General features: G+C 43.7%; 1 protein-coding gene across 1 annotated transcript in view; it reads left to right on the top strand.

Moving 5' to 3' along the window:
- The window catches only part of grb14 (growth factor receptor-bound protein 14), a 109,968-nt gene extending 84,999 nt beyond the window's left edge, over positions 1 to 24,969 (top strand). The window contains exon 12 of the mRNA XM_072262033.1: positions 24,925 to 24,969. Within this exon, the coding sequence (XP_072118134.1) occupies positions 24,925 to 24,928 (4 nt within the window). The 3' untranslated portion in view covers positions 24,929 to 24,969. The remainder of the gene's footprint in view (positions 1 to 24,924) is intronic.
- The last annotated feature ends 234 nt before the right edge of the window (positions 24,970 to 25,203 follow it).

Genomic DNA, 25,203 nt, shown 5'->3' with positions numbered 1-25,203 from the left:
ATTATATTTTCCCTTTTTTTTCTCTCTGTGTCCCTCTCACAATAACTCCTTGCCTGCTCTCCATCTTCCTCTGGTGCTCTCCTCCCCCTTTCTTTCTCCCTAGGCCTCCCGTCCCATAATCCTCTCCCTTCTCCAGCCTGGTATCCCTTTTGCCAATCAACTTTCCAGCTCTTGGCTCCATCCCTCCCCCTCCTGTCTTCTCCTATCAATTCGGATCTCCCCCTCCCCCTCCCACTTTCAAGTCTCTTAATATCTTTTCTTTCAGTTAGTCTTGACGAAGGGTCTCAGCCCGAAACATCAACTGTATTTCTTCCTATAGATGCTGTCTGGCCTGCTGCGTTCCACCAGCATTTTGTGTGTGTTGCTTGAAGTTCCAGCATCTGCAGATTTCCTCGTGGATGCAGTAAACTAAATTGGTAATTATGTCTAACTAAACTTATTCCTCCTTGCACAACATCAATATCTACCCCACCCCCCTCAAATTTTCTGCATGTTGATGTACCTATCTAAGTGCATCTCAAATGAATCAGTCTCATCTGCCTCCACTACCACCTCTGACAGTGAGTTCTATCTGGGAGCGGGGGAGAGACGTGTCTTGCATGTACTTGGAACTTGTATCCTCTTGCCATTTAAACATATACCCTCTGTATTGGAAAGTTCAACCCCAGGAAAAAGATGCTGGCAGTCTACTATCTGTTTCTTTATTATAAATCTATGTCAAATCTCATTGACTTTGCCACTCTGGGGTTTGGGGGTGGGAAAGACACAGCCCAGGTATGCTAACCTCTGTATTGCACATGTCCTCTAATCCAGGCACCATTCTGCACCCTCTCCAACTAGGCATGCTTTAATAATGGGATTGTGGGAACTGAGTTTTATACTCCGGATACAGGCCAATCAGCTTTATAGAGCTACAAGATAACTTCCCAACTTTTGAACTTTGTGCCTGGACCAATTGAAAACAAGCATTCAATAAGATTTCTTTACAATCCTATCAACATGTGCAGCCACATTCAGGGAGCTTTGGACTTGAACCTCAAGGTCCTCCTCATTATTGTTAATCGTCTTTTTATTGACTGTATTCTATACCTTCTGATCACCAAGGAATACCTCACATTTTGTTTTTCCACGTTTACCCACAACTGATCTGTATCCTTCTGCATTGTGGGTAATGTGGAGGTATGTCATGACTATTGTGTGCAAACTTGGCAGCCCATTGATGTCCATTTTAATGAGTCCCATAGAGCTACTACACTGTCTTCAATTCTGAATCCAGATGGTCAAGTCACTGTGGATGCCACGCAGTTTGTTCTTCTGGATGAGCTTCTTGTGAGGTGCCTTGCCAAATGATTGACTAAAATCAATACAGACAACTTCAACGGTTAAGTCCATAAGATAAAGGAGCAGAAGTAGGCCATTTGGCCCATTGAGTCTGCTCTGCCATTCAATCATGGGCTGATCCAATTCTTCCAGTCATCTCCACTCCCCTGCCTTCAGCCCATACCCCTTGATGCCCTGGCTGATCAAGAACCTATCTATCTCTGCCTTAAATACACCCAGTGACTTGACCTCCACAGCCACTCATGGCAACAAATTCCACAGATTTACCACCCTTTAGATAAAGTAATTTCTCCACATCTCAGTTCTAAATGGATGTCCTTCAATCCTGAAGTTGTGCCCTCTTGTCCTAGAATCCCGTACTATATGGGAAATAACTTTGCCATATCTAATCTGTTCAGACCTTTTAACATTCAGAATGTTTCTATGAGATTCTCCCCCCCCCCCCATTCCCCCATTCTCTGAAACTCCAAGGAATACAACCCAAGAGCTGCCAGTTGTACCTCATATGGCAACCCTTTCACTCCTGGAATCATTCTAGTGAATCTTCTCTGAACCCTCTCCAATGTCAGTACATCCTTTCTAAAATAAGGAGCCCAAAACTGCACACAATACTCCTAGTGTGGTCTCACAAGTGCCTTAGAGAGCCTTAACATCACATCCCTGCTCTTGTATTCTCTACCTCCTAGAAATGAATGCCAAAATTGCATTTGCGGCCTTCACCACCAACTCAACCTGGAGGTTAACCTTTTGGGTATCCTGCACAAGGACTCCCAAGTCCCTTTGCATCTCTGCATTTTGAATTCTCTCCCCATCTGAATAACTGTATGCCCGTTTGTTTCTTCCACCAAAATGCATGACCATACACTTTCCAATATTGTATTTCATTTGCCACTTCTTTGCCCATTCCCCTAAACCATCTAAGTCTCTCTGCAGGCTCCGTTTCCACAACACTACCCGCTCCTTCAGCTATCTTTGTATTATCGGCAAATTTATCCACAAATCCATTAATCCTGTAGTCTAAATCATTGACATACATTGTAAAAAAGCAGCAGTCCCAACACCGACCCCAGTGAACCTCCGCTGGTAACCGACAGCCAGCCAGAATAGCATCCCTTTACTCCCACTGTTTTCTGCTGATCAACCAAAGCTCCACCCATGCTAGTAACTCCCCTGTAATTCCATGGGCTCTTATCTTGCTAAGCAGCCTCGTGTGTGGCACCTTGTCAAAGGCATTCTGAAAATCCAAGTACACCACATCTACTGCATCTCCTCATCTACCCTGCTTGTAATTTCCTCAAAGAATTGTAGTAGGTTTGTCTGACAAGATCTTCCTTTCAAGAAACCATGTTAGCTTTAGCCGATCTTGTCATGTGCCTCCAGGTACTCTGTAATCTCATCCCTAACAATTGATTCCAACAACTTCCCAACTGCTGACAGGTCTATAGTTTCCTTTCTGTTACCTCTCACCCTGCTTAAATAGCAGAGTGACGTTTGCAATTTTCCAGTCATCCGGTACAATACCAGAATCTATCAGTTCTTGAAAGATCATATTTAATGCCTCCAATCTCTCATACTGCCTCCAATCTCTCATACTTCCTTCAGAACCCAAGGGTGCATTCCATCAGGTCCAGGAGATCTATGCTCCCTCAGACCATTAAGCTTCCTGAGCATCTTCTCAGTCGTAATTTTCACTGCACAAATCTCACTTCTCTGACACTCTTGAATGTCCGGTATACTGCCAATGTCTTCCACTGTGAAGACTGATATAAAATACGCATTCAGTTCCTCTGCCATCTCTGCATCTCTCATTACAATATCTCCAGTGTCATTTTGTATTGGTCCTGTACCTACCCTCGACTCTCTTTTCACCCTCTCAGATACTTAAAAAAAAGACTTTAGTATCTGCCTTAATAGTGGATCTTCCTATCACTACCACTGGACAGTAGCACATGACATGGTTCCATTAAAGGTGACTGTCCATAAAAATCTGGGGAAAATATAGCAGTGGGAGCATATGGGATTAAATGAAGAATTGACTAAAAAATAACTGGATGACCAAAGTGACTTCTCCCTATCCAAAAAATGGTGCAATTTGCAATAATTTAATTTGATCAAGTTCAGGATACTTTTTAAAAAAAAACAAGCAGTTGTGATGCCCAGTCATATAGAAAACTTTATCCAGTGAACTTCTGGCATCAGAGTTGAATAATATGGGCTGCATTTCTAGCAACTAAAACTTCCTGTAGGCCAAAACCTTCAAAGCTTAGAACTCCAGCTTCTAGATTTTATTAGTGACTGGTGCTGTTTACCCTGTGGCACCATCTAGTGGTTTTGAAGCTGTCTAAAAGAATTTAATGAATTTCATACTTGAAGTATTAGTTGCTCTAGATATTTACCTCCAATCTTCTGGAAAAAGATTCAAAATTTTAGACCATAAGGCCATATTTTATCAGTTTTATTTTATCATTGAGGTTAAATTAATGTGCATAAATTATAGGAGTATATTAGATACATATAATTCTGGTCCTGAGCCTGCCATTCTGGGTACTGAATTATTATATCAAAATTGGGTTTATTATCACGATTGTATGGCATGAAATGGTTTGCAGCACCAATGCAGTGCAAAGACAAATTGCTATGAATTACAAAACAAATAGTGAAAAAGAGGTGGTGGTCACATTCATGGACAATTCAGAAGTCTCTTTGAGAGGAAGGAACCACCTGAATTGCTGAGTGTAGTTGTTCGGGGTCCTGAGAAGCGTGTGTTTCTAATGGTGCATATCCTCACTAATGAATGCTGCTGCCTTGAGGCACCATCTCTTGATGCCCTCGGTGGGGAGGATTGTCTCCATGATGGAGCTGGCCGTGTCTGCAGCCTCCTGGGATCCTGTGCACTAAAGGCTGTGACAGGTTGTGATGCAACCAGTCAGAATGCTCTCTGTTACGCATTTGTCCGTGTCTTTGGGTTCTCTGCAGTGCTGACATTCAGCAACTTGAAACTGCTCACACCCACCCCCCATGACCCTGCAAGTAGTAGTCTTCGACTTTCGGTTTTAGATGAAGAAAATGCATGGGTTTTGTGTTTTTTTTTGTTTTTTTTCCTTCCACTTATCTACCTTTTGAATTGTTAATTATCATCTACAGTAGTTCTGCAATTAACCCTTGGGTCTATACTTTAGCCAAAGGCAGCAGTAACTATCTGGCAATATAATTTAAAGAATTACTAATGCTGTGTGGAAAGGCCAACAATCCAAAAATCCCTTTCTACCATGAAAGCACCACCTACCCCAATGTCATTGAAACTTATTCCACTTGATCTACATGCAGCAAAGCTCATACTTCTGTTTTTAATCTTCAGATGTGACAAACTAGTTCACAATACCTGCCACAGACAAGACCCAGCTGAGCAATTGCATGCATGTTTTTAAAATGGTGAGTCTGTTGAACTCCGAGCTGTGAAGGGATCTGGGTTGCCTGGTTCATAAATTGCAAAATATTGCAGCTATGAAAGGAAGCGAGAAAATCTGCAGATGCTGGAAATCCAAGCAACACACAAGAATCTGCAGGAAATCAACAGGCCAGACAGCATCTATGGAAAAGGGTAATCAGTTGGCATTTGGGGCTGAGACCCTTCAGCGGGACTGGAGACAAAAACTGAGGAGTTAAAAGGTACGGGGAGGAGAGGGAGAAAGTGATAGGTGAAAGCAGGAGGGGGAGGGCTGAAGTAAAGAGCTGGAAAGTTAACTGGTGAAAGTGATGCAGGGTTGGAAAAGGGGAATATGATAGAGGGTGTAAGACCATGGAATAAAGAAAAGGGGGAGGAGCACCAGAGGGAGGTGAGGGGGAACGGGATGGGGGTGGAGGCCATTACAGGAAGTTTGGACAGCTTAAATGTCTTGCTAGGTAAATTGAATAAAGTGGCAGATTTGTCCTAATAGGCATTGATAAGATCATATTTTGGAATATTGGATGGAGTATTGAGCTCAGATTACAGCACTGAAACAGGCCCTTTGGCCCAGCAAATTCATGATGAAACCATTTAAACTGCCTACTCACACTGACCTGCACTGAGACCATAGGCCTCCACACCCCTACCATCCATGCACCTATCCAAACTTGGCTTAAATGTTGATATCAAACTCGTGTGGACCATGCGGTTTCATGACCTTCTGAGTGAAGAAGTTTCCCCTTGTATTCCCCTTAAGCTTCTCATCTTTAACCCATGACCTCTGGTTGTAGTCCCTCCCAATCTCAGTGGACAAAGCGTGCTTGCATTTACCCTATTTGTACCCCTCATAATTTTGTATGTCAATCTCCTCTCAATCTTCTATGCTCTAAAGAATACAATCCAAACCTAATCAATCTTTCCTTGTAGCTCTGGTCCTCCAGACCCAGCAAAATCCTTGCAAATTTTCTCCACACTTTTTTCCAACATTATTTATGTAAGGGGGTTTCGACTTTTATGTTGCTGCGGAGGCTAATTAAAATGGCGTCTTTGTTATATTAATCTGGGGAATGTGGCTTTGTTCTGTTAAACGCTGAGAAAGTTTGCGCTAGCAGCTTGTTTTTCCTTTAGAGTGTGATAAGAGAATGCTATTAACCAATTGGGATAGTTGTTATGGTTTTGGTGCGTTTGAAGATACTGTATGCGCGGGGTTTTGGGGCAGAAGGCGGGAGAGCGGGACAGAGGATGGACGAGGTACTGTGAGTCCGCTAACGGGGTCGGACCCCGAGCAGGATGTTCGGCGAGGAGACGAAGACGGACTCATGTGGAGCGTCTGGTTGACCACCGTTGTTGGTCCCAGGCGGCGGGTCGAGGTGGTCTGAGGGGGTCGCAGGGTGAAGAGAAGGTCCTTGAGCTCCAACGGTTTTTGTGCATGAAGAGATTGAACTTTGATGAGTGTGGCACCTTTTATTTTCCTTTTATATTTTATTCTCTTTTAATTATATAGTTCCAGTAATATCTATAAACTGTTAATCATTTAATTGCATCTGGTGTACTGTCTGTTATTTGGGCGGGTTGGGGTACCTCACACAGCATCCACACAAACGAATTACCCAGTTTGCCAGGGCCGAGGGCTGCTTCCCTAGACGACAGCAAGCTGAGCGACCCTGAGGGTGGCCGGGGGCGGGGGGGGGGGGGGTCTACATTGTGGGGGCATTGTCCGGGATTGACTCTGCTAGTATGCTGTGTGGGTGCCCTGTTTAAATCTGTAATGTGTGTCTCTGTGGGTTATTTGCTGGCTATTGCTGTATGTGTTGTGGGTGCGGTCTTTGTTCGAGTTCAGGCTGGCATTGACGAGTTGGAGGGGGCACTCGGGGCTGTCCATGCCGTTGGGAGAGAGAGGAAAGAGTGGTCTGATTTGGAGGTAGAGTCTGCGAATAAATGTTCTAGCTCTGGCAGGCTCTGCCTGGAGTTTGGGATAGTGTCCACCCCAAGAGGGGCGGTGGCGTGTGAGACGTGGGTGGAGCGGATCTCTCAGTTGTTAGATGAGTGGCAGTGCTCAGTTGAGGGACAGCGACAGGGATTGGTTGAAAGTTTAAGTAGGCGGGCTGGTGACTGTGTTAGAGCTGTCAGCTTCACTTACACCATAGTGACAGCTGTCAGTTATCTGAAAGAGGGGGGAAAGTTTTCACTTGCTTGCAGTGCCAGGGGGATCACTTCAGGGGATCAGCCCCTCCTTCAGTTGTTCAGCTGATCAGAGAGGTGTCGGGAAACTTAGTGGGGGCCCAGTGGGGGAATGGCTTGGGGTCTCTGGGGAAGCACGTTCCCAGCAATGTACCAATGTACTTCCGAAAGGAGAAGGCCCTATTCCTGAAGGCTTAGAGGGGCTATGCCCCAGATAGAGGGAAGTGATACTAAAGCCATCCTTGGCCCAGGGGTGCAGGTCAAGTTGTTTTACAGTTCGTTTTACAACCGGTGTCTGAAGCATTTATCCTTGACAACCGCAAGGGCACCGGAGACTTTGGGGACTAGTGGCAGTAGTTATCCAGAAGACGATGATTGGTTAATGACCCTGGAAGTCTTGGAGGCATTTTCTGGGCACCCAGTGTGTCAAGTTGCTTCTGAGGACGTGTGTAGCAGCCTTGAGCCAGTACCGAATTTAAACGAGACCCAGCGGTGGTACGGCTTGGGGAAAATAGCCGAGGGTGAGACCCTCTTAGTAGATGCTCCGAACTACCATGAGGGAGGGGAGTTGACCGCTGAAGACACCTCAGTGAGAGAGAGGTCGCGACAACTGGACCCTAGCAGCGTGGAAGATGGAGGCAGCGTGTGTGTGGATGATGCGACGTGGTTTAATGTGCTGCATCTGAGGGGTGGATGTTGCCAGATCCTGAGGAGTGCGGCTGTTGAGCTGCCTTTACTAATTCCCTAGGATTCTTACGATCCAAAAAGATGCCGAAGGGCATATCCGGAGCCCCTGCATCCTTCCCGCGGGGCATGAGGAAGACCATGGGGGAAGTGAAGGTGTGTGGAGTTTTGACGTATGTGGATGACCGCCTAGAGCTTGGATTCGCCTGGGGGGACTATGAGGCGAGTGGCTGAGCCCGGGCGACCGAAGTGAAGTGTCAAATGTGGAGGAGTTTTTGGCCGGAGGAGTTTGGTGCAATGTGAGGAAAATGACCTGACATACCAGTTGAACTTCCTGGTGTTGGGACAGACGGTGGTGGACCAGGGGATGGAAACCCATGTCGTCAACCTGAATGAGACACAGGGAAGAGAGGGGATTTGCATTGCACTGCGGTCATGTAATGATGAATTAATCCAGCGAGAAGAAACAATGACCCACCTTCGAAGGGATCAGCAGAAACTCAAGACGTCGATTCAGAACAGATTGGAAGACTTGCAAGTTGGAGAAGATCAAGGAGGTGTTCTGACTAAGGTCAACAGAAAACCGAGAGCCCAGGGAGGGGAGTTTGACTACACTCCCGAGGAGGTAAAGAAATGGAGGACAGATCTCGGAAAAGGGAGGCAGACGCTTGAAAGGAACCTGAAGGTAACTATCGCGAGTTTAAATGAAGTGGAAAAACTGAAAGTTGACCTGGAAGACATCCTCAGGAAGACACAACCAGAGGCTGAACATTCTTTAACTGCTGCTTTTCAGGTCAGTGTGGAAGAAACTGGTGGGTAACTGCTTCCCAGATTGAGATGACGAAGAACCCTGAGTCAGAACTGCTGAGGCTGTGGCGAGAGTTGAAGGAGTCCCCGAAGAAGCTGACGTCTCGACTGCAGGAGGCTGAAGGGGTAGCCCCGGCTAAATGTTTCAGTTTGGAGAAACTTAACCAGCAGCTATCGATCGAGGGGATGAGGAAGGATACGGATTCGAAGGATGATGTGCTGGACATGTGGTACATGCTGCCTTTCGCTAACTTCCCCGTGATTGAGGAAGAGACCTTTGGCCCTTCTCCCACTGAGTCAGGTGTAGTGGGGAGGGCTAGCTGCGGGCAGTCTGAGTTATGGCAGGATCAGGAAAGAGGAGAGGCGGGGCCCCAGGCACGGGACAGGGGGCTCCGAGCTGTAGTGGTGGCCTGAGTGAGAAAGGAGTTGGCAAGCAGGCCCGAGGTATCCCTAGTAGTGTCTGAGCCTTTTGGGTTTAAGTGAGGGGGTACGGAGGTTTCGGAGGGTTAAGAAGCTCCCAGATAGGTTGGCCTATATAGCACCCGTGGGATGGGAGTAAGGTCCACTGTTTGGGGAGCACTGTCACTGTGTGTGTATATCTGTGTATGTGTGTGTTGTGTGTCTGCAGGACTGGTTGGCGAGTTATTTAGAAGTCATGAGGACATGACTTTATTTGGTGGGGGGAGAGTGTAAGGGGGTTTCGACTTTTATGTTACTGCGGAGGCTAATTAAAATGGCATCTTTGTTATGTTAATCTGGGGAATGTGGCTTTGTTGTGTTAAACGCTGAGAAAGTTTGCGCTAGCAGTTTGTTTTTCCTTTAGAGTGTGATAAGAGAATGCTATTAACCAATTGGGATAGTTGTTATGGTTTTGGTGTGTTTGAAGATACTGTATGCGCGGGGTTTTGGGGCAAAGGCGGGAGAGCGAGACAGAGGATAGACGAGGTGCTGTGAGTTCGCTAATGGGGTCGGACCCCGAGCGGGACGTTCGGCAAGGAGACGGAGACGGACTCGTGTGGAGCGTCTGGTCAACCACCATTGTTGGTCCCAGGCGGCCGGTCGAGGTGGTCCGAGGGGGTCGCAGGGTGAAGAAGAAGGTCCTTGAGCTCCAACAATTTTTGTGCACAAAGAGATTGAACTTTGATAAGTGTGGTGCCTTTTATTTTCCTTTTATATTTCATTCTCTTTTAATTATATAGTTCCAGTAATATCTATAAACTGTATATCATTTAATTGCATCTGGTGTATTGTCTGTTATTTGGGGGGGGGGGACCTCACACAGCATCCACACAAACGAATTACCCAGTTTGCCAGGGCCGAGGCTGTTTCCCTAGACGACAGCGAGCCAAGCGACCCTGAGGGTGGCCGGCAGGGGCTACATTTATATCCTTCCTGTAGATGGGTGACCAAAACTGCACACAATGTTCCAAATTAGGCCACAGCCATGTCTTATACAACTTCAAAATAACATCCCATTTTCTGTACTTAGTACATTGATTGCTGAAGGCCAATATGCCAAAAGCTTTCTTTATGACCCAATCTACCAGTGAGGTGACGCAACTTTCAAGGAATTATGCTGGGGGGAGAAGATGGCGGCGCAATGCAGCGCGCGTAGCCTGTCAGGTGAAATGATATATTTGTTAAATAGGGGCCGTGCACAATTCTGATTTGATGGAGACAGTCGAGAGAAGCACAGAGGAACATCTGGAGAAGTTTCTGAAATGCCCGGTTCGCTGCCGCTGCTGCTGTGCGATCAAGAATCTCCGGAGGGAAGGCCCCAAATCCTCGGCTTTGCCTGCTGCTGGTGGCCGGGGCTGGAGTTGAAGCGTTCAGCAGAGATGGTGCTCAGTGTCGGAGGACTGGTCGGAGGCTCGAAGGTTTCAGACGACTCAGAGTCGGACTGTGGTCGGGCATGGCAGGGAGAGTTTTCTTCCTTCTCCCGTCTGCGTGAGGTGTGGGACTTTCAAGAGACTTTGAACTTTTTTTTTACCGTGCCTATGGCCTGTTGTTCTTCAAGTTATGGTATTGCTTGCACTGTTGTAACTATATGTTATAATTACGTGGTTTTTGTCAGTTTTTCAGTCTTGGTCTGCCTTGTGTTTCTGTGATATCACACCGGAGGAATATTGTATCATTATGCATGCATTACTAAATGACAATAAAAGAGGACTGCGTGTCCTCATAATCTAATCTAATCTACCTATATTCCAAGATGCCTGTGTTCTACCACACTCCTCAGCGCCCTGTCACCTACCCTGGTTGGTCCTACCAAAGTACAACATCTTGCACCTGTCTGCATTAAGTTCCGTCTGCCATTTTTCAGCCTATTTTGCCAGCCGATGAAGATCCTTCCACAAGCCACAATGGCTTTCCTCACTGTCCATTACATCCCTAATCTTGGTGTCATCCATAAATTTGATAATCCAGTTAGTCACATCATCATCCAGATCATTGATAAATAGATGACAAACAACGACGGACCTAGCACCATTTCCTGCAGTACACAACCTAGTCACAGGCCTCCAGTCAGAGAAGCAACCCTCTACTTTGATTGCTAATGATGGCTTACTTGGGTTCTGATCTCAGATTCTAGTGAGCATGCAGAAGAAAAGTGCTCGGCAAGCACAGTAACAAACTTTTGGCTTACTATTTGTACTGAGCATGATTCCAATCCAATCTAATCCCCCTTCTATTTCTTGCCTGTTCATTTAATTTATTGCTGGTTGTCCATCGTGTCTAAGATGACAGAAAACCTGTGTGGGAGTGTTTTTAAAGGGGAAAGCCATTGTACTGGAGCTGTTCCACTCTCTCGATCTGAAGTCTGGGTCCAATGTTACCAGCAAGCGTCAGAAACTGGGGTCTTCCTTGGCTGCAGTGGATAGCCATGATGTCTCCTGTGTCTGTCATGCCCTTTGTTCTTGTCTTTCTAAATGCTTCTTACATGTCACTTTTATATCTGCTTCTGCTGTTTTCTCTGGCACTCTATTCCAGGCTCCTATCCTAAAAAAAAATCCTGCTTTGTAAATTTTGATTTACACACCCTGAAGATTGTAGAGAGGCATACGGAGTCAAGATCAAATGAGACCTTTCCCATATAATTGCCATCTTGTTTGACTAGCCACATTTATGTGGCTCCTTCTACCAACAGAAGACATGAGACATTTGATGGGGGATTTGTCAGTAGTCCTTGTCATTTGGTATCCACAGAAAACATTTTAAATTATTAGTTGGACTATTTCTGTGGTGGATATGGTACACACCATTTCTGAGACTGTTTTAACTCTCGTGCCTATGACCTGTGTTGGAGCTGTACCTGTCAAATACATGCTGAAGCACACTACCAGACATCCCACCTTTCCCAGATGTTCCGGGAGTCTCCCACATATTGATAGTGGCTCCCTGACGCCTGCAATTTATACACAATATCCTGGAAATCAATGTCTCTGTGTGTGTGTGTGTGTGTGTGTGTGTGTGTGTGTGAGAGAGAGAGAGAGAGAGATAGAGATATATATATATTCCGATTCTGATTCCTGATCGGTCTACTTAGCACAAAGAGAGAAAGAGAGACCAATCAGTTTTCTCTGTGGGTGGGTTTTACAGTTGACCTCTCTCTCTCTTTCATTGTCTATCAGTTCAGTTTAGTGTCCTACAGCGCCATGGCAGAGTATTCTGAAAAAAGAAAATATTAAATGTACTTCACCCCAGACTACACTAAAGTTTACCCCTGCCTAATAGGGGTCAAAAATAATGACAGTATTGCTCGCTGCACTGTTTGCAACGGTGACTTTTCTATTGTCCATGGTGGGTTAAGACTGTAAAAGACATGTATAGGTGGGTCCTGGATTATGTCTCAACTAACCTTGAAGGACTGGTGCCAAACTACAAAAGATTGCCAGTTGATGAGTTCTGGGGGAAGCTGTCCAAAGTAAAATCTGTGAGCACAGGGCAGTTGAGATTCAAAGAGCTCTGCCAGTTGATGAAGCTGCTTTTGGTGCTGCCAAATTCTAATTGTGATGTAGAAAAGGCATTCAGCATGGTGCGTCACAATAAGACAGAATTCAGAAGTCAGCTGTCTCACAAAACACTTGTGAATCTGATGTCTTGCAAAATTAAAAAATTCATTGACACAGACGCTATGAGGTTGAGACTTCTGGTTGAGACCTCCCTGAAATGAGTTTTGGCAGGGTGGGCTGTCTGCACTACTGACATTGCAAGTTATTCAGAAGCTTCAAGTACCTGGGTGAGTCACTCGTAAAATGCACTGCCTCTCCGCAAGCTGTTACTTCAGGAGATCTCAATAGTAATATCGTTGTTCTAATGCAATACACTAAGGCAAGAAAGTCTGCAGATGCTGGAAATCCAAAGCAACACACAAAACGCTGGAGGAACTCAATAGGTCAGGTAACATTCCTGGAGAAGAGTAAACAGTCGACATTTTGGACCCAGACTCTTCCTCAGGACTGAGAAAGAAAGGGGAAGATGCCAGAATAAAAAGTTGAGGGAGGGAAAATGGCTAACTAGAAGGTGATGTGAAGCAAGGCAGGTGGGAAAGGGCAAGGGCTTGGCAAGAAAGAACCTGATAGGATAAGAGAATGGACAATAGAAGAAAGAAAAGGAGGAGGGTCCCAGGTGGTCGTGGAGGGGGTGGGGGGCAGGAAGTAAGATATTCTGTCTTGTTAGAGAGGGTCGGAGCTTGACTACTACATGTGCCCTTGTCAGTCTGACACTGACCATGATTCAAGGCCTGCCGTAAACTATCATTTTCAGGCATTTTGGGAAATAATAGTAATTAGCTTTCTTTTGAACTGTAAAGGTGGACAATAAAAATGTGAATGGATAGCAATTGTGTTCAGCTTGGAGCATTTACCCTGCAACAACAACAAACTTTATTGGAGGTAATAATTAGTGGCAGCTGATTGGATAGTAAGTAATTAGATTGTTTGTCCTGCCTTTTCTGGCTAAGACACTTGGGTAATTTTCTGGGTGTTATGAATGTTATTAATACAGCAAAGCATCTTGATTATAGTTTCTAGCATGCCAGCCATCAGCAGAGATTGGTTTTGGGTGCCTGATTCTTGCTGTCTTGTGAGCTTGAATGTTGCCCATTGTCAGATGTGAGGGCTATTATACTATCGGTTGTCTTATTTTGTGTAGCAATTGTGCAAGTGAGGTGAACCAGGACAGATCCATTCAGGTAATGAAGTGAAGTCTTTTTGTATGTACACACCTGTAAACACTCAAGAGCTCAACTTTGTGGTTAATTATCTATGATAAATATAGATGATAATATGATAAATAGGATTAATCAAATCAGAAGCACTCTGACCTTTTATCTTTTAATATAATTGGTAGCTATAACTTATTTCTGTAAACCGTTATTTAGTGTTTCAATTATCAATAAACTTTAATTTATTATTCAGTAATCCATAAAGCACAATGTAGCTAATAGAATGTAATACACTTGAGAATAATCTATAAACTGTCTTTTAAATTAGTGTGTTTGTGAGATGAATTATATATTTCGTTGTTTAAAATTTTCAGTACAGCTTTTATTCAAACCATATTGATGTATGCTTAAATGAAAGTGATTTTAAGTGAAAACAGAATGCTTTTCTGCTATAAATGTAGGTTCTGAATATCACTTTGAAGGAAATAGTCTTTAACCTTTAAGACAATACTGATTAATTTATAATTTAATGCCCCAGAAATTGGGGTGGCACTATAGCGCCATAGCTGGCAGAACGCTTTACAGTGCCAGCGACCCTGGTTCAATTTCTGCCGCTGCCGGCCGTCACCGTGTTGGTTTCCTCTGGGTGCCCCAGTAAGCTGTCCCGTGGTTAGGCTAGGGTTAAAATAGAGGAATTGCTGGGTTTCATAGCTCAAAGGACTGATTCTGTGCTGTATCTCAATAACAAATAAATAAAAACTAATCAAAAATATTATTGTCACGCACATTTGAATAGTTTAAATATGTCCACAATTTTTGTATGGTTATGTGATATTCTAAGATACAGAGACCAGATCTATGTTTGTAAACTATTAATTTTTAATAAGCTATTTTATAAAGTATTTCAACAAAATAACTATTTATTAACTCATTTCTAAGTTGAAGTATTTCAGTCTGCTCTAAATATTCCACAATATGCTTCATTGACAGCTTCTTATTCAGATATTTGGTGTGTATTGAATAACCTGTTTTTATATTAATGATGTAGACTGACAGTTAACCTCAAACTTAAGCTGATTGATCAGTTATAAAATTGTAGCAATTTCATTAAGATATGTAATGAAAAAAGGCAAAAGACAAATCAAATAATTGCGATACACATGTTCATAAAACATTTGCTTATTGGCCGTTCTCCAATGGCTGGAGCTGAATAGGCTTGAGGTGCCCAAATGTGACTTGGCATATTTCTGGAATATTCTGTATGTAGAATGTGATGAACATCCATAATTTGAAGAAGTTCACCTGTAGTTTTTGGTGGATATTGTATGGTAACCTAAACTTATATATAATGTGTAACTAACTATAGTTAATCATCCCAGCGTTTTCAAAGTTCAAAATAAATTTAGTATTAAAGCACATTGTCACCATATACAACCTGAGATTCATCTTCTTGCAGGCCTACTCAATAAATCCATAATGAAATACTAACCATAATAAGATCAATGAAAGACTGCACTGACTTGGGCGTTCAACCAGTCTGCAAAAGGCAGCAAACCATGAAAATACAAACTGAAAGAAGTAATAATAATCATAAATAATCAATAAATATGGAGAACATGAGATGAAGAGTCTTTGAAAGTGAGTCCATAGGTTGCACGAAGAGTTTCAGTATTGGAGTCAGTCAAGCTGTCCCCTTTGGTTCAAGGGCCCGATGTCTGAGGAGTAGTAGCTCTTCTCGTACCTGGTGGCATGAGTTCGGAGGCTCTTGTGCTTTCTTCCTGATGGCAGCAGTGGCAAGAGAGCTTGTGAGTGTCCCAGATGATGGATGCTACTTTTGAAAAGCTTTCCTTTGTACTTTTATAACTTCATTTCTAGGATGTGGATGCCATTGACAGAACAAACAATTGTTTTCCATCCTGATAAGACCGGAAGTTGTTAAATCTCTGCAATGTGTGGAATGATGGTACTCCCCTAGTTTGATAGGGAGGAAACTTTGGAGAATAGATCCAGCAATGATGAAAGAACTGCATATATTTATAATTCCAGATGATGCAAATAGAATGGGAACTGGCAGGTAGTGGCACCGCTGTGTACCTGCTGTTCGTGTCCTTTTAGACATAAGACCATAGACACAGGAGCAGAATTAGCCCATCTAGCCCATTGACTTTGCTTCACCAATCATGGTTAATCCTTCTTTCCCCTCCTCAGCCCCACTCCCCGACCTTCTCCCAAAAAGCTTTCATGCCATGTCCAGTCAAGAACCTATCAAGCTCTGCCTTATATATACCCAATGACCTGGCTCACAGCTGCCTGAGGTAATAAATTTCACAAAATTACCACCCTATGGATAAAGAGATTTCTCCGCATCCATTTTAAATGAACACCCCTCTATCCTAAGGTTGTGCCCCCTTATCCCAGACTCCCCATTCATGGGAAACACCCTTTACATATCTACTCTGTTTAGGCCTTTCAACGTTCGAGAAGTTTCAATGAGATCACCCCCTCATCCTTCTAAATTCCAGTGAGTACTTTTATACCTTATAATTTATACTTTATTGTCGCCAAACAATTGATACTAGAATGTACAATCATCACAGTGATATTTGATTCTGCGCTTCCCGCTCCCTAGAGTACAAATCGATAGTAAATATTAAAAATTTAAATTATAAAGCATAAATAGAAAATAGAAAAGGGAAGGTAAGATAGTGCAAAAAAAATCGAGAGGCAGGTCCGGATATTTGGAAGGTACGGCCCAGATCTGGGTCAGGATCCGTTCAGCAGTCTTATCACAGTTGGAAAGAAGCTGTTCCCAAATCTGGCCATACGAGTCTTCAAGCTGCTGAGCCTTCTCCCAGAGGGAAGAGGGATGAAAAGTGTGTTGGCTGGGTGGGTCGTGTCCTTGATTATCCTGGCAGCACTGCTCCGACAGCGTGTGGTGTAAAGTGAGTACAAGGATGGAAGATTGGTTTGTGTGATATGCTGGGCTGTGTTCACGATCTTCTGCAGCTTCTTCCGGTCTTGGACAGGACAACTTCCATACCAGGTTGTGATGCACCCTAGAAGAATGCTTTCTACGGTGCATCTGTAAAAATTAGTGAGTGTTTTAGGGGACAGGCCAAATTCCTTTAGCTTTCTCAGGAATTAAAGCCGCTGGTGGTCCTTCTTGGCAGTGGACTCTGCTTGTTTGGACCAAGCCAGGTCATTTGTGATTTTGACCCCGAGGAACTTAAAGCTTTTTACCTGTTCCACTTCCGCACCATCGGTGTAACTAGGGTCATGCGGTCCACTACTCCTTCTGAAGTCAACAACCAATTCCTTCATCTTGCTGATGAGGGATGGGTTATTATCTTCGCACCATGCCACCAGGTTCTTAATTTCCTCTCTGTACTCAAACTCATCGTAGACCCAGAGCTATCAAATGTTCCTCATATGACAACCCTTTCATTCCTGGAATCATCCTTGTGAAACTCCTCTGAACCCTTCCAATGCCAGCACATCTTTTTTACAATGTTGAGCCCACAACTGTTCGCAAGGTGAGGCCTCACCAGTGCCTTATAAAGCCTCAGCATCACATCCCTGCTCTTGTATTCTGGACCTATTGAAATGAATGCTAACATTGTATTTGCCTTCCTCACCACAGACTCAACCTGCAAATTAGTCTTTTAGGGTGTTCTGCACAAGGACTCCCAAGTCCCTTTTCATTTCAGATTTTTGGATTTTCCCCTGCTTAGAAAAGAGTCTGCATGTTTATTTCTACTACAGAAGTGCATGAACATGCATTTTCAAGCATTGTATTCCATTTGCCACTCTCTTGCCCATTTTCCTAATCTGTCTAGGTCCTTCTGTAGCTCACCTGTTTCCTCAATGCTACTTACTCCTCCATCAGTTTCGTATCATCTGCAAACTTGGCAGCAAAGACATCTAGTCCATCATCCAAATCATTTATATACAGCATAAAAAGAGGTGCCAACGCTGACCCCAACAGAACACCAATAGTCACTGACAGCCAACCAGAAAAGGATCCTTTTATTCCCACTTGCTGCCTCAGCCAATAATCTAAGCATACCACTAACTTTCCTGTAATACCATGGGCTCTGAACTTGATAAGCAGCCTCATGTGTGGCACTTTGTCAAAGGCCTTCTGGAAGTTCAATTATACAACATCCACTGCATTGTCTTTATCTATCATACTTGTAATCTCAAAAAATTCAAACAGGTTCATCAGGCAAGTTTTACGCTTAAGGAAGCCATGCTGACTTTGTCCTATTTTGTCCTGTATCACCAAGTACTCTACAATCTCAATCCTTAACAATTGACTCCAACATCTTCCCTACCACAGAGGTCAGACTAACTGGTCTATAATTTCCTCCCTGCTAGCAACTCCTTCCAATTTATTCCTCTCTCATTCCACTGTAATTTCTTTTACTCTAGTGAAATACTACTACATCAGACTTTACCTTATCCCCATCAAATTTCAAGTTGGACTCAGTCATATTGTGATCACTGTCTCCTGAGGGCTCTTTTACCTTAAGCTCCCTTATAACCTCCAGTTCATTAAATATCGCCCAATCCAGAATAGCTGATCCCCTAGTAAACTCAACGACAAACTGCTCCAAAAAGCCATTTTGTAGGCAGTCAACAAACTCACCCTCTTGAGATCCATTACCAACCTGATTTTCCCAATCGACCTGCAGGTTAAAATCTCCAATGATTATCCTAACATTGCCCTTCTGACATGCCTTTTCTATTTCCTGTTGTAATCTGTGTTCCAATCCCAGCTACTGTTGGGAGGCCTGTATATAACTGCCATCCGGGTTCTTTTACTCTTGCAGTTTCTTAACTCAACCCACAAGGATTCAAAATCTTCTGATCCTATGTCACATCTTTCTACTGATTCTTTACAAGCAGAGACACGCCACCCCCTCTGCCTATCTTCCTATCCTTCCGATACAATGTGTAACCTTGGACATTCAGCTCCCAACTAAAACCATCCTCCAGCCACGATTCAGTGATGGCCACAACAACATACCTGAGAATCTGTAATAGTGCAACAAGATCATTCACCTTAGTTCTTGTACTTCATGCATTGAGATATAACACTTTGAGAGTTGTATTTGCTACCCTTTTTGATTCTGCATCCCGAATGCACTGATACTCACACTTTTGGCTGCAATTTTGTCCTATCATCTGGCTGCCCTTCCTGACAGTCTGACGGCACACTTTCTTTGCTTTCCATCTGATCCTGAGTCCCTTCTCTTCGGTTCCCGCCCCCCCTACCATTAGTTTAAACCCTTGCCAACTGCTCTAACAAACCTGCCTGCAAGGCTATTGGCCTCCCTCTGGTTCAGGTGCAACCCTTCATTTTTGTACATGTCATGCTTCCCCTAGAAAAGATCCCAATGATTCAAGGACCTGAAGCCTGCCCTCTGCACCAGCTTCAACGAGATCTAGGTGTCCTTGTTCATCAGTCACTGAAAGTAAGCATGCAGGTACAGCAGGCAGTGAAGAAAGCTAATGGCATGCTGGCCTTCATAACAAGGGGAGCTGAGTATAGGAGCAAAGAGGTCCTTCTGCAGTTGTACAGGGCCCTGGTGAGACCACACCTGGAGTATTGTGTACAGTTTTGGTCTCCAAATTTGAGGAAGGACGTTCTTGCTATTGAGGGAGCGCAGTGGAGGTTCACGTGGTTAATTCCCAGGATGGCGGGACTGTCATATGTTGAAAGATTGGAGCGACTGGGCTTGTATACACTGGAATTTAGAAGGATGAGAGGGGATCTGATTGAAACATATAAGATTATTAAGGGATTGGACACGCTAGAGGCAGGAAACATGTTCCCGATATTGGGGGAGTCCAGAACCAGAGGCCACAGTTTAAGAATAAGGGGTAGACCATTTAGAATGGAGTTGAGGAAAAACTTTTTCACACAGGGGGTTGTGGATCTGTGGAATGCTCTGCCTCAGAAGGCAGTGGAGGCCAGTTCTCTGGATTCTTTCAAGAAAGAGTTAGATAGAGCTCTTAAAGATAGCGGAGTGAAGGGATATGGGGCGAAGGCAGGAAAAGGGTACTGATTGTGGATGATCAGCCATGATCACAGTGAATGGTGGTGCTGACTCGAAGGGCTGAATGGCCTACTCCTGCACCTATTGTCTATTGACATCTGGCTGCTCTTCCTCTCCCTCCAAAATGCTGTGGAGGCGATCTGAGACATCCTTAACCTTGGCACCTGGGAGCCAGTATACCACCTGGGTGTATTGTTCATGCCCACAGAATCCCTTGTCTGTTCCTCTGACTATTAAGTCCCTATCACTACCACTCCCTACTTGTCCATCTTTTCCTTCTGCACCATGGACCCATCCTCACTGCCAGTAACCTGGTCTCCATAGTGTTTCCCAGTATCCATAGTATCCAAAATGGTATATTTATTATAGAGAGGAATGGCCACGGGAATGCTCTGCACTAACTGTCTATTCACATTTCCATTTCTCCTGACAGTCACCCAGCTACTTGCTCTTATGTCTTAGGCGTGACTACTTCCCTGTAACTCTGATCCATCGGCCCTTTGGCCTTTGATTTATGAAGTGTTAAGTAAATAACAGATATCCCATGATGTCTTACATTAGTTTGAGGTTCATTTTAGGATCTCTTGAAAACTTAGTGGAGATAATCTTACTGATATATTGTTGACTTTAGCTTTCTAAACTTTGACAAAGTTCCACATGGGAAGCTGGTCAAGAGGTTCAGTCGCTTGGCATTCTCATTTTGTTTTCAATGAATGAGTCACCACAATTTGCTTCCTAAAGCATGAACCGCCTTTTCAGGCAACACTGAGTTGTTATTAAGGCCTCTTTTCAACAATATAAAATTGAATCAATGCTCGTGCTTTTGCTTCACTTGAGCTGCTTCTAGATCTCTCGTCTAATTCTATTCATTACACCTCACAGGCCACCTAATTTCTCCTTAAATACAGTTATTCTACACAGCTCCATAGGCTGTCCACACTGGGGAACAAAAGCGCCTTCAAAATTCCCTTGGCCGTCTTGTATTAGTATTCTCTTTTGGGTCCATCTTCCTGATATCTGTCCTGTTGAAACCTTTCATGTTAAATGTGTTTGGTGGAGTGGTGAAGGCGCTCCTTCCCTCTGCTAGCCTGCAGGTCACTCTTGGGCAAGGTGTAGCATCTGCTTAGCCCCCTTATCAGGGTCATGTGAAGCCATGGAAGCAGGTGGTGGGTGGTCGTATGAGCAGCTGGTGCATATCACAAGTCCTGCTTATGCGACCACTGATGCCAGGCAGACAATCTCTGGTAATGGCTGGAGTCACCCATCTTGTAAAGACACTGCCTAGAAGGCGGCAATTGCAAAACACTATCTGGCCAAGAACAATCACACTTATGATTGTTTCTATCATATGACATAGCACATAATGATGATATATTAAAGGAACTTGTCATTATTTGTCACTATTTATTATCTCTTCTAGAGAGAAAAATCCTAATCTACACAATCTTCACTCAATGTTAGCATTTATAAAATCCCCAGACGTACTGCATACCTGAGGGAAGTTCTTTAGTTATTCCACACTTATTTTGTGTGATTTGGTCATTATTTTTGCCGTATTATGCAATTCGATCTTCTGGAAAATCTTAAGTGCATTTAGTTTTCAGATGTTCTTAGCCTGCAAGATTGAATTCATCTACGGTACTGTGCTAAAGTCTGAGGCACGTATATAGCGAGGGTGCCTAAGACTTTCGCATGGTATTGTATTTGTCTCCATGGAGCAACAGCGAGTTAGTAAATCTGGCGAGAGCGAAGGATGTTGGGAATAGTGAGGGTGGAGTGCCGCAGGAGGGGCATGGGACAAGTGGCAGAGGAGTGCCGGGGTGGGGAGTGATGTGGGTGCAGACACACCCAGCCCTGAGACACCAGGCAGGGTTATTTGCTTCCAAACAATTTTTTATTGATCATTACAGAATGTCTCTCTGGTGCTTCCTGCTCCCTCCCCTCTCCCTTCCCCCCGTTTCCCAACCATGATTCCCCTCTCTCTGCCCCCTTCCCACTCTCAGTCCACAATATAGATCCATATCAGAATCAGGTTTATCCCCACTTACATACGTCATGACATTTGTTTTTTTTTTCTGGAGCAGTACATTGCAATACATAAAATCACTACAGTACTGTGCAAAAGTCTTAAGCACCCTAGCTATATATATGTGCCTAAAACTTTAGCATAGTACTGTATAAAAAATGAAATGAAAAAATATTTTAACATATTTCTAACTGAACTTACTTAATCAACATAATATAATTCATTTGTTTTTTTTTGCATTTCTAGTCAGTAAAAATGTTTAGTAGCATTTGTTGAGCTCTAGGTAGCAGTATTGTTTCATACATATCATACAGATGCATCAGTATAAGCCCATCATATCAAATGACACACACTGTCTCCTTTTAGACCTGCTCACAGTGACAAGTGGAAGGTGGAGGAGATGTGAAATGCCTTTACTGACTCTTTGTAACGCACTTGTCATTACAGGAAAACTTAATTTTAGTGTTTAGTCATAGAGTCATAAAAACAGGCCCTTTAGCCCATCTAGTCCCTGCCAAACCATTTAAACTGCCTACTCCCATCGACCTGCACCTGGACCATAGCCGTCCATACCCCTACCATCCACGTACTTATCTAAAGAGATGTGGGGTTGAGATTGCAAGGGAGCTAGTGAAGGCATGTAATAAGGGTAATGACACAATTGTAACGGGGGACTACAATATGCAAGGGGATTGGGAAAATTAGGTTGGTGTTGGATTGGAAGAGAGGGAATTTGTTGAAGGCCTATGAGATGGCCTGTTGCAGCAGCTTGTGCTTGAGCCTAATCGGGAAAAGGCTATCTTAGATTGAGTGTTGTGTAGTAACCCAGATCTTAATAGGGAGCTTAGCGTAAAGGAATCTTTAGGAGGCATAGTGTAATTTGAGAGGGAGAAGCATAGCTCACATGTATCAGTATTGCAATGGAATAAAGGGAATTATGGAGACACGAGAGGGGAGATTGCCCAGGCGGATTGGAGGAGGATAATAGCAGGGATGACAGCAGAGCAGAGAGCAGAGATGGCTGAAATTTCTGGGAATAATTCACAAGGTGCAGGACAGTGTTTTCCACAGAAGTTCTCAAATGGCAGGGATAGGCAACCATGGCTGACGAAGGAAGTTAAAGACTGCATAAAACCCAAAGAAAGGGCATATAAGGTAGTGAAAGTAAGTGGAAAGTTGCATGATTGAGAGGCTTTTAAAATCCAACTAAAAAAGCTATAAGAAGGGAAAAAATGAAATATCAGGGCAGGCTAGCCAATATTATAAAGCAGGATACCAGAAGTTTTTCCAGTTATTTAAAGAGTAAAAGGGAGGTGAGAGTTGATATTGGACCCTGGAAAATGATGCTGGTGAGGTAAAAATGGGGGACAAAGAAATGGCAGTTGAGCTTAATGGGTACTTTACGTCTGTCTTCACTGTGGAAGACACTAGCAGTGTGCCAGAGGTCAGTGAGTGTCAGGGAACAGGAGTGAGTGCCATTGCTATTACAAAGGAAAAAAGTGCTAGGAAAAATCAAAGGTTTTAAGGTGGACAATTCACCTGGGCCAGATGGACTACATCCCAGGATCCTGAGAGAGGTTGCTCAAGAGATGATGGATGCATTGGTCATGATCTTCAAGAATCACTTGATCCTGGCATGGTCCCAGAGGACTGGAAGATTGGAAATGTCACTGCACTCTTTAAGAAAGGAGGAAAGCACAAGAAGATTATAGGCCGCTAACCTAACCTCAGTGGCTGGGAAAGTGTTGGAGTCTATTATTAAGGATGAGGTTTTGAGGTACTTGGGGACTACGATAAAATAAGTTGAAGTCAGCATGGTTTCTGTAATGTCTTATACAACTTCAGCATAACATCCTATTTCCTGTATTCAGTACTTTGATTTATGAAGACCAATGAGTCAAAAGCTTTCTTTATGACTCTGTTTACCTGTGACGTCACTTTCAACGAATTAAGGACCCGTATTCCCAGATCCCTTTGTTCTACTGCACTAATGCTCCATTTTCCAATGTTTGTGAATGCAGGACGTTATTACGTTCTTGGCAGACGTCATTCATGGTTGGTTGGAACTGGAGAATAGATCTGCTTTTATGTGACAAGAGAAACCTTGCATTCAGATGTCTAGTGTGTTAGTTTGCTGTACAACCTCCTGAGATGTCAAGTTCGGAGATAGTGTCTTTTGTCATGTATCATATTAAGCGGGATATTGTGACGTGTTCTCTGGTTTGGTGCTTATGGTCACAGTTGACCTTTGTGTCATCTGCTGGGCTCCATTTTCCAAGCCGGTGGCCATGTCATCTGTAGTCTTTCCAGTTGTTTTGAAGAATATATACGATCTTCCAGAGAGATGGAAATCAGAAATCTCCAATGTGTTTGTAGTGTGGGGGTTTGGCTTATTTGCCAGTCAAAAGCCGCTTCTGCTGAGTCAATTGTGATTGGTGCATTTGAAATCTGTAGCAGCTCATCCCATTGGTTGCTTTGTGTGCCACAAGTCTGATGTTAACTAAGTATATGTTTATTGAATATTTTGGTTTGTAGTTTGTGTAATGTTTGGTCAAATGTTTTACTGTTTGTAAATAAATGATTGATATGCTTATTCAGAGTCAGTGTTTTCTGTCGCACTGACCAATCCCATGAACCTGCTTCCACAGTGCAGTGTTCTTGCAGTGGTGGTAAACAACTGTTGCTTTCATTCCGGTAATGAGCTAATGCCCGTGGCATAGACGTTAGCCGCTGTTTCCCAGAAATGTTGCTGTGATTTTAAACACTTTGGGTGTACACACTGTGGATAATTGAAGATTGTGAGAGGCATAGATAGAGTGGACAGAGATTATCTGTTTCTCAGGATGGAAATGTCTATAACCGGGGGGCACGCATTGAAGGTGAGAGGGGGTCGGTTCAAAGGAGATGTGAGGGGTGAAGGTTTTACTCAGAGTGGTGGATGTCTGGTATGGTGGCAGAGGCAAGTACACTAGAGGCTCTTAAGAGACATTTGGATAGGTACATGAATGTGAGGAAGATGGACGGATATGGATATAGTGTAGGTAGAAAAGATTAATATTTGGTGTTTTTGATTTGCTTCTTAGCTGGTTCAGCACAACGTTGTGGGTCAAGTAGCCTGTTCCTGGGCTGTACTCTTCTATGTTCTACGTAAACTTCCATTAAAGTTGCTGTGCTTTCATCTTCATTACTCTTATTCCTCCACCTGTAGATGAGCAGCAAGTGCCCTTACTGTGGTGCATGGTGTGTGCGAGGAATGCCCCCCATCTCAACAGGACGACGGAGCAGCAGGTTCGATGGCATAAATCCTTGGCATACCTCACCACTGTCCAAGGTACTGGGTGTGTGAAGTTAATCTTCATATCTAATGGGAAACTGTTCAATCCTCTGGAATCAAGGTCACCTGAATTTTGATAGTACGTAGATAATGCTTTCCTTTATGTGCATTTGGTGCTAAGTTCCAACACTCTGTTGTGTTGTTCGCTTCAGC

Source organism: Mobula birostris, chromosome 6 (genome assembly GCF_030028105.1).
Source record: "Mobula birostris isolate sMobBir1 chromosome 6, sMobBir1.hap1, whole genome shotgun sequence".
NCBI lineage: Eukaryota > Metazoa > Chordata > Chondrichthyes > Myliobatiformes > Myliobatidae > Mobula > Mobula birostris.
Note: the sequence above shows the minus strand (reverse complement) of the source record. Positions and strands in the feature narration are given on the sequence as shown.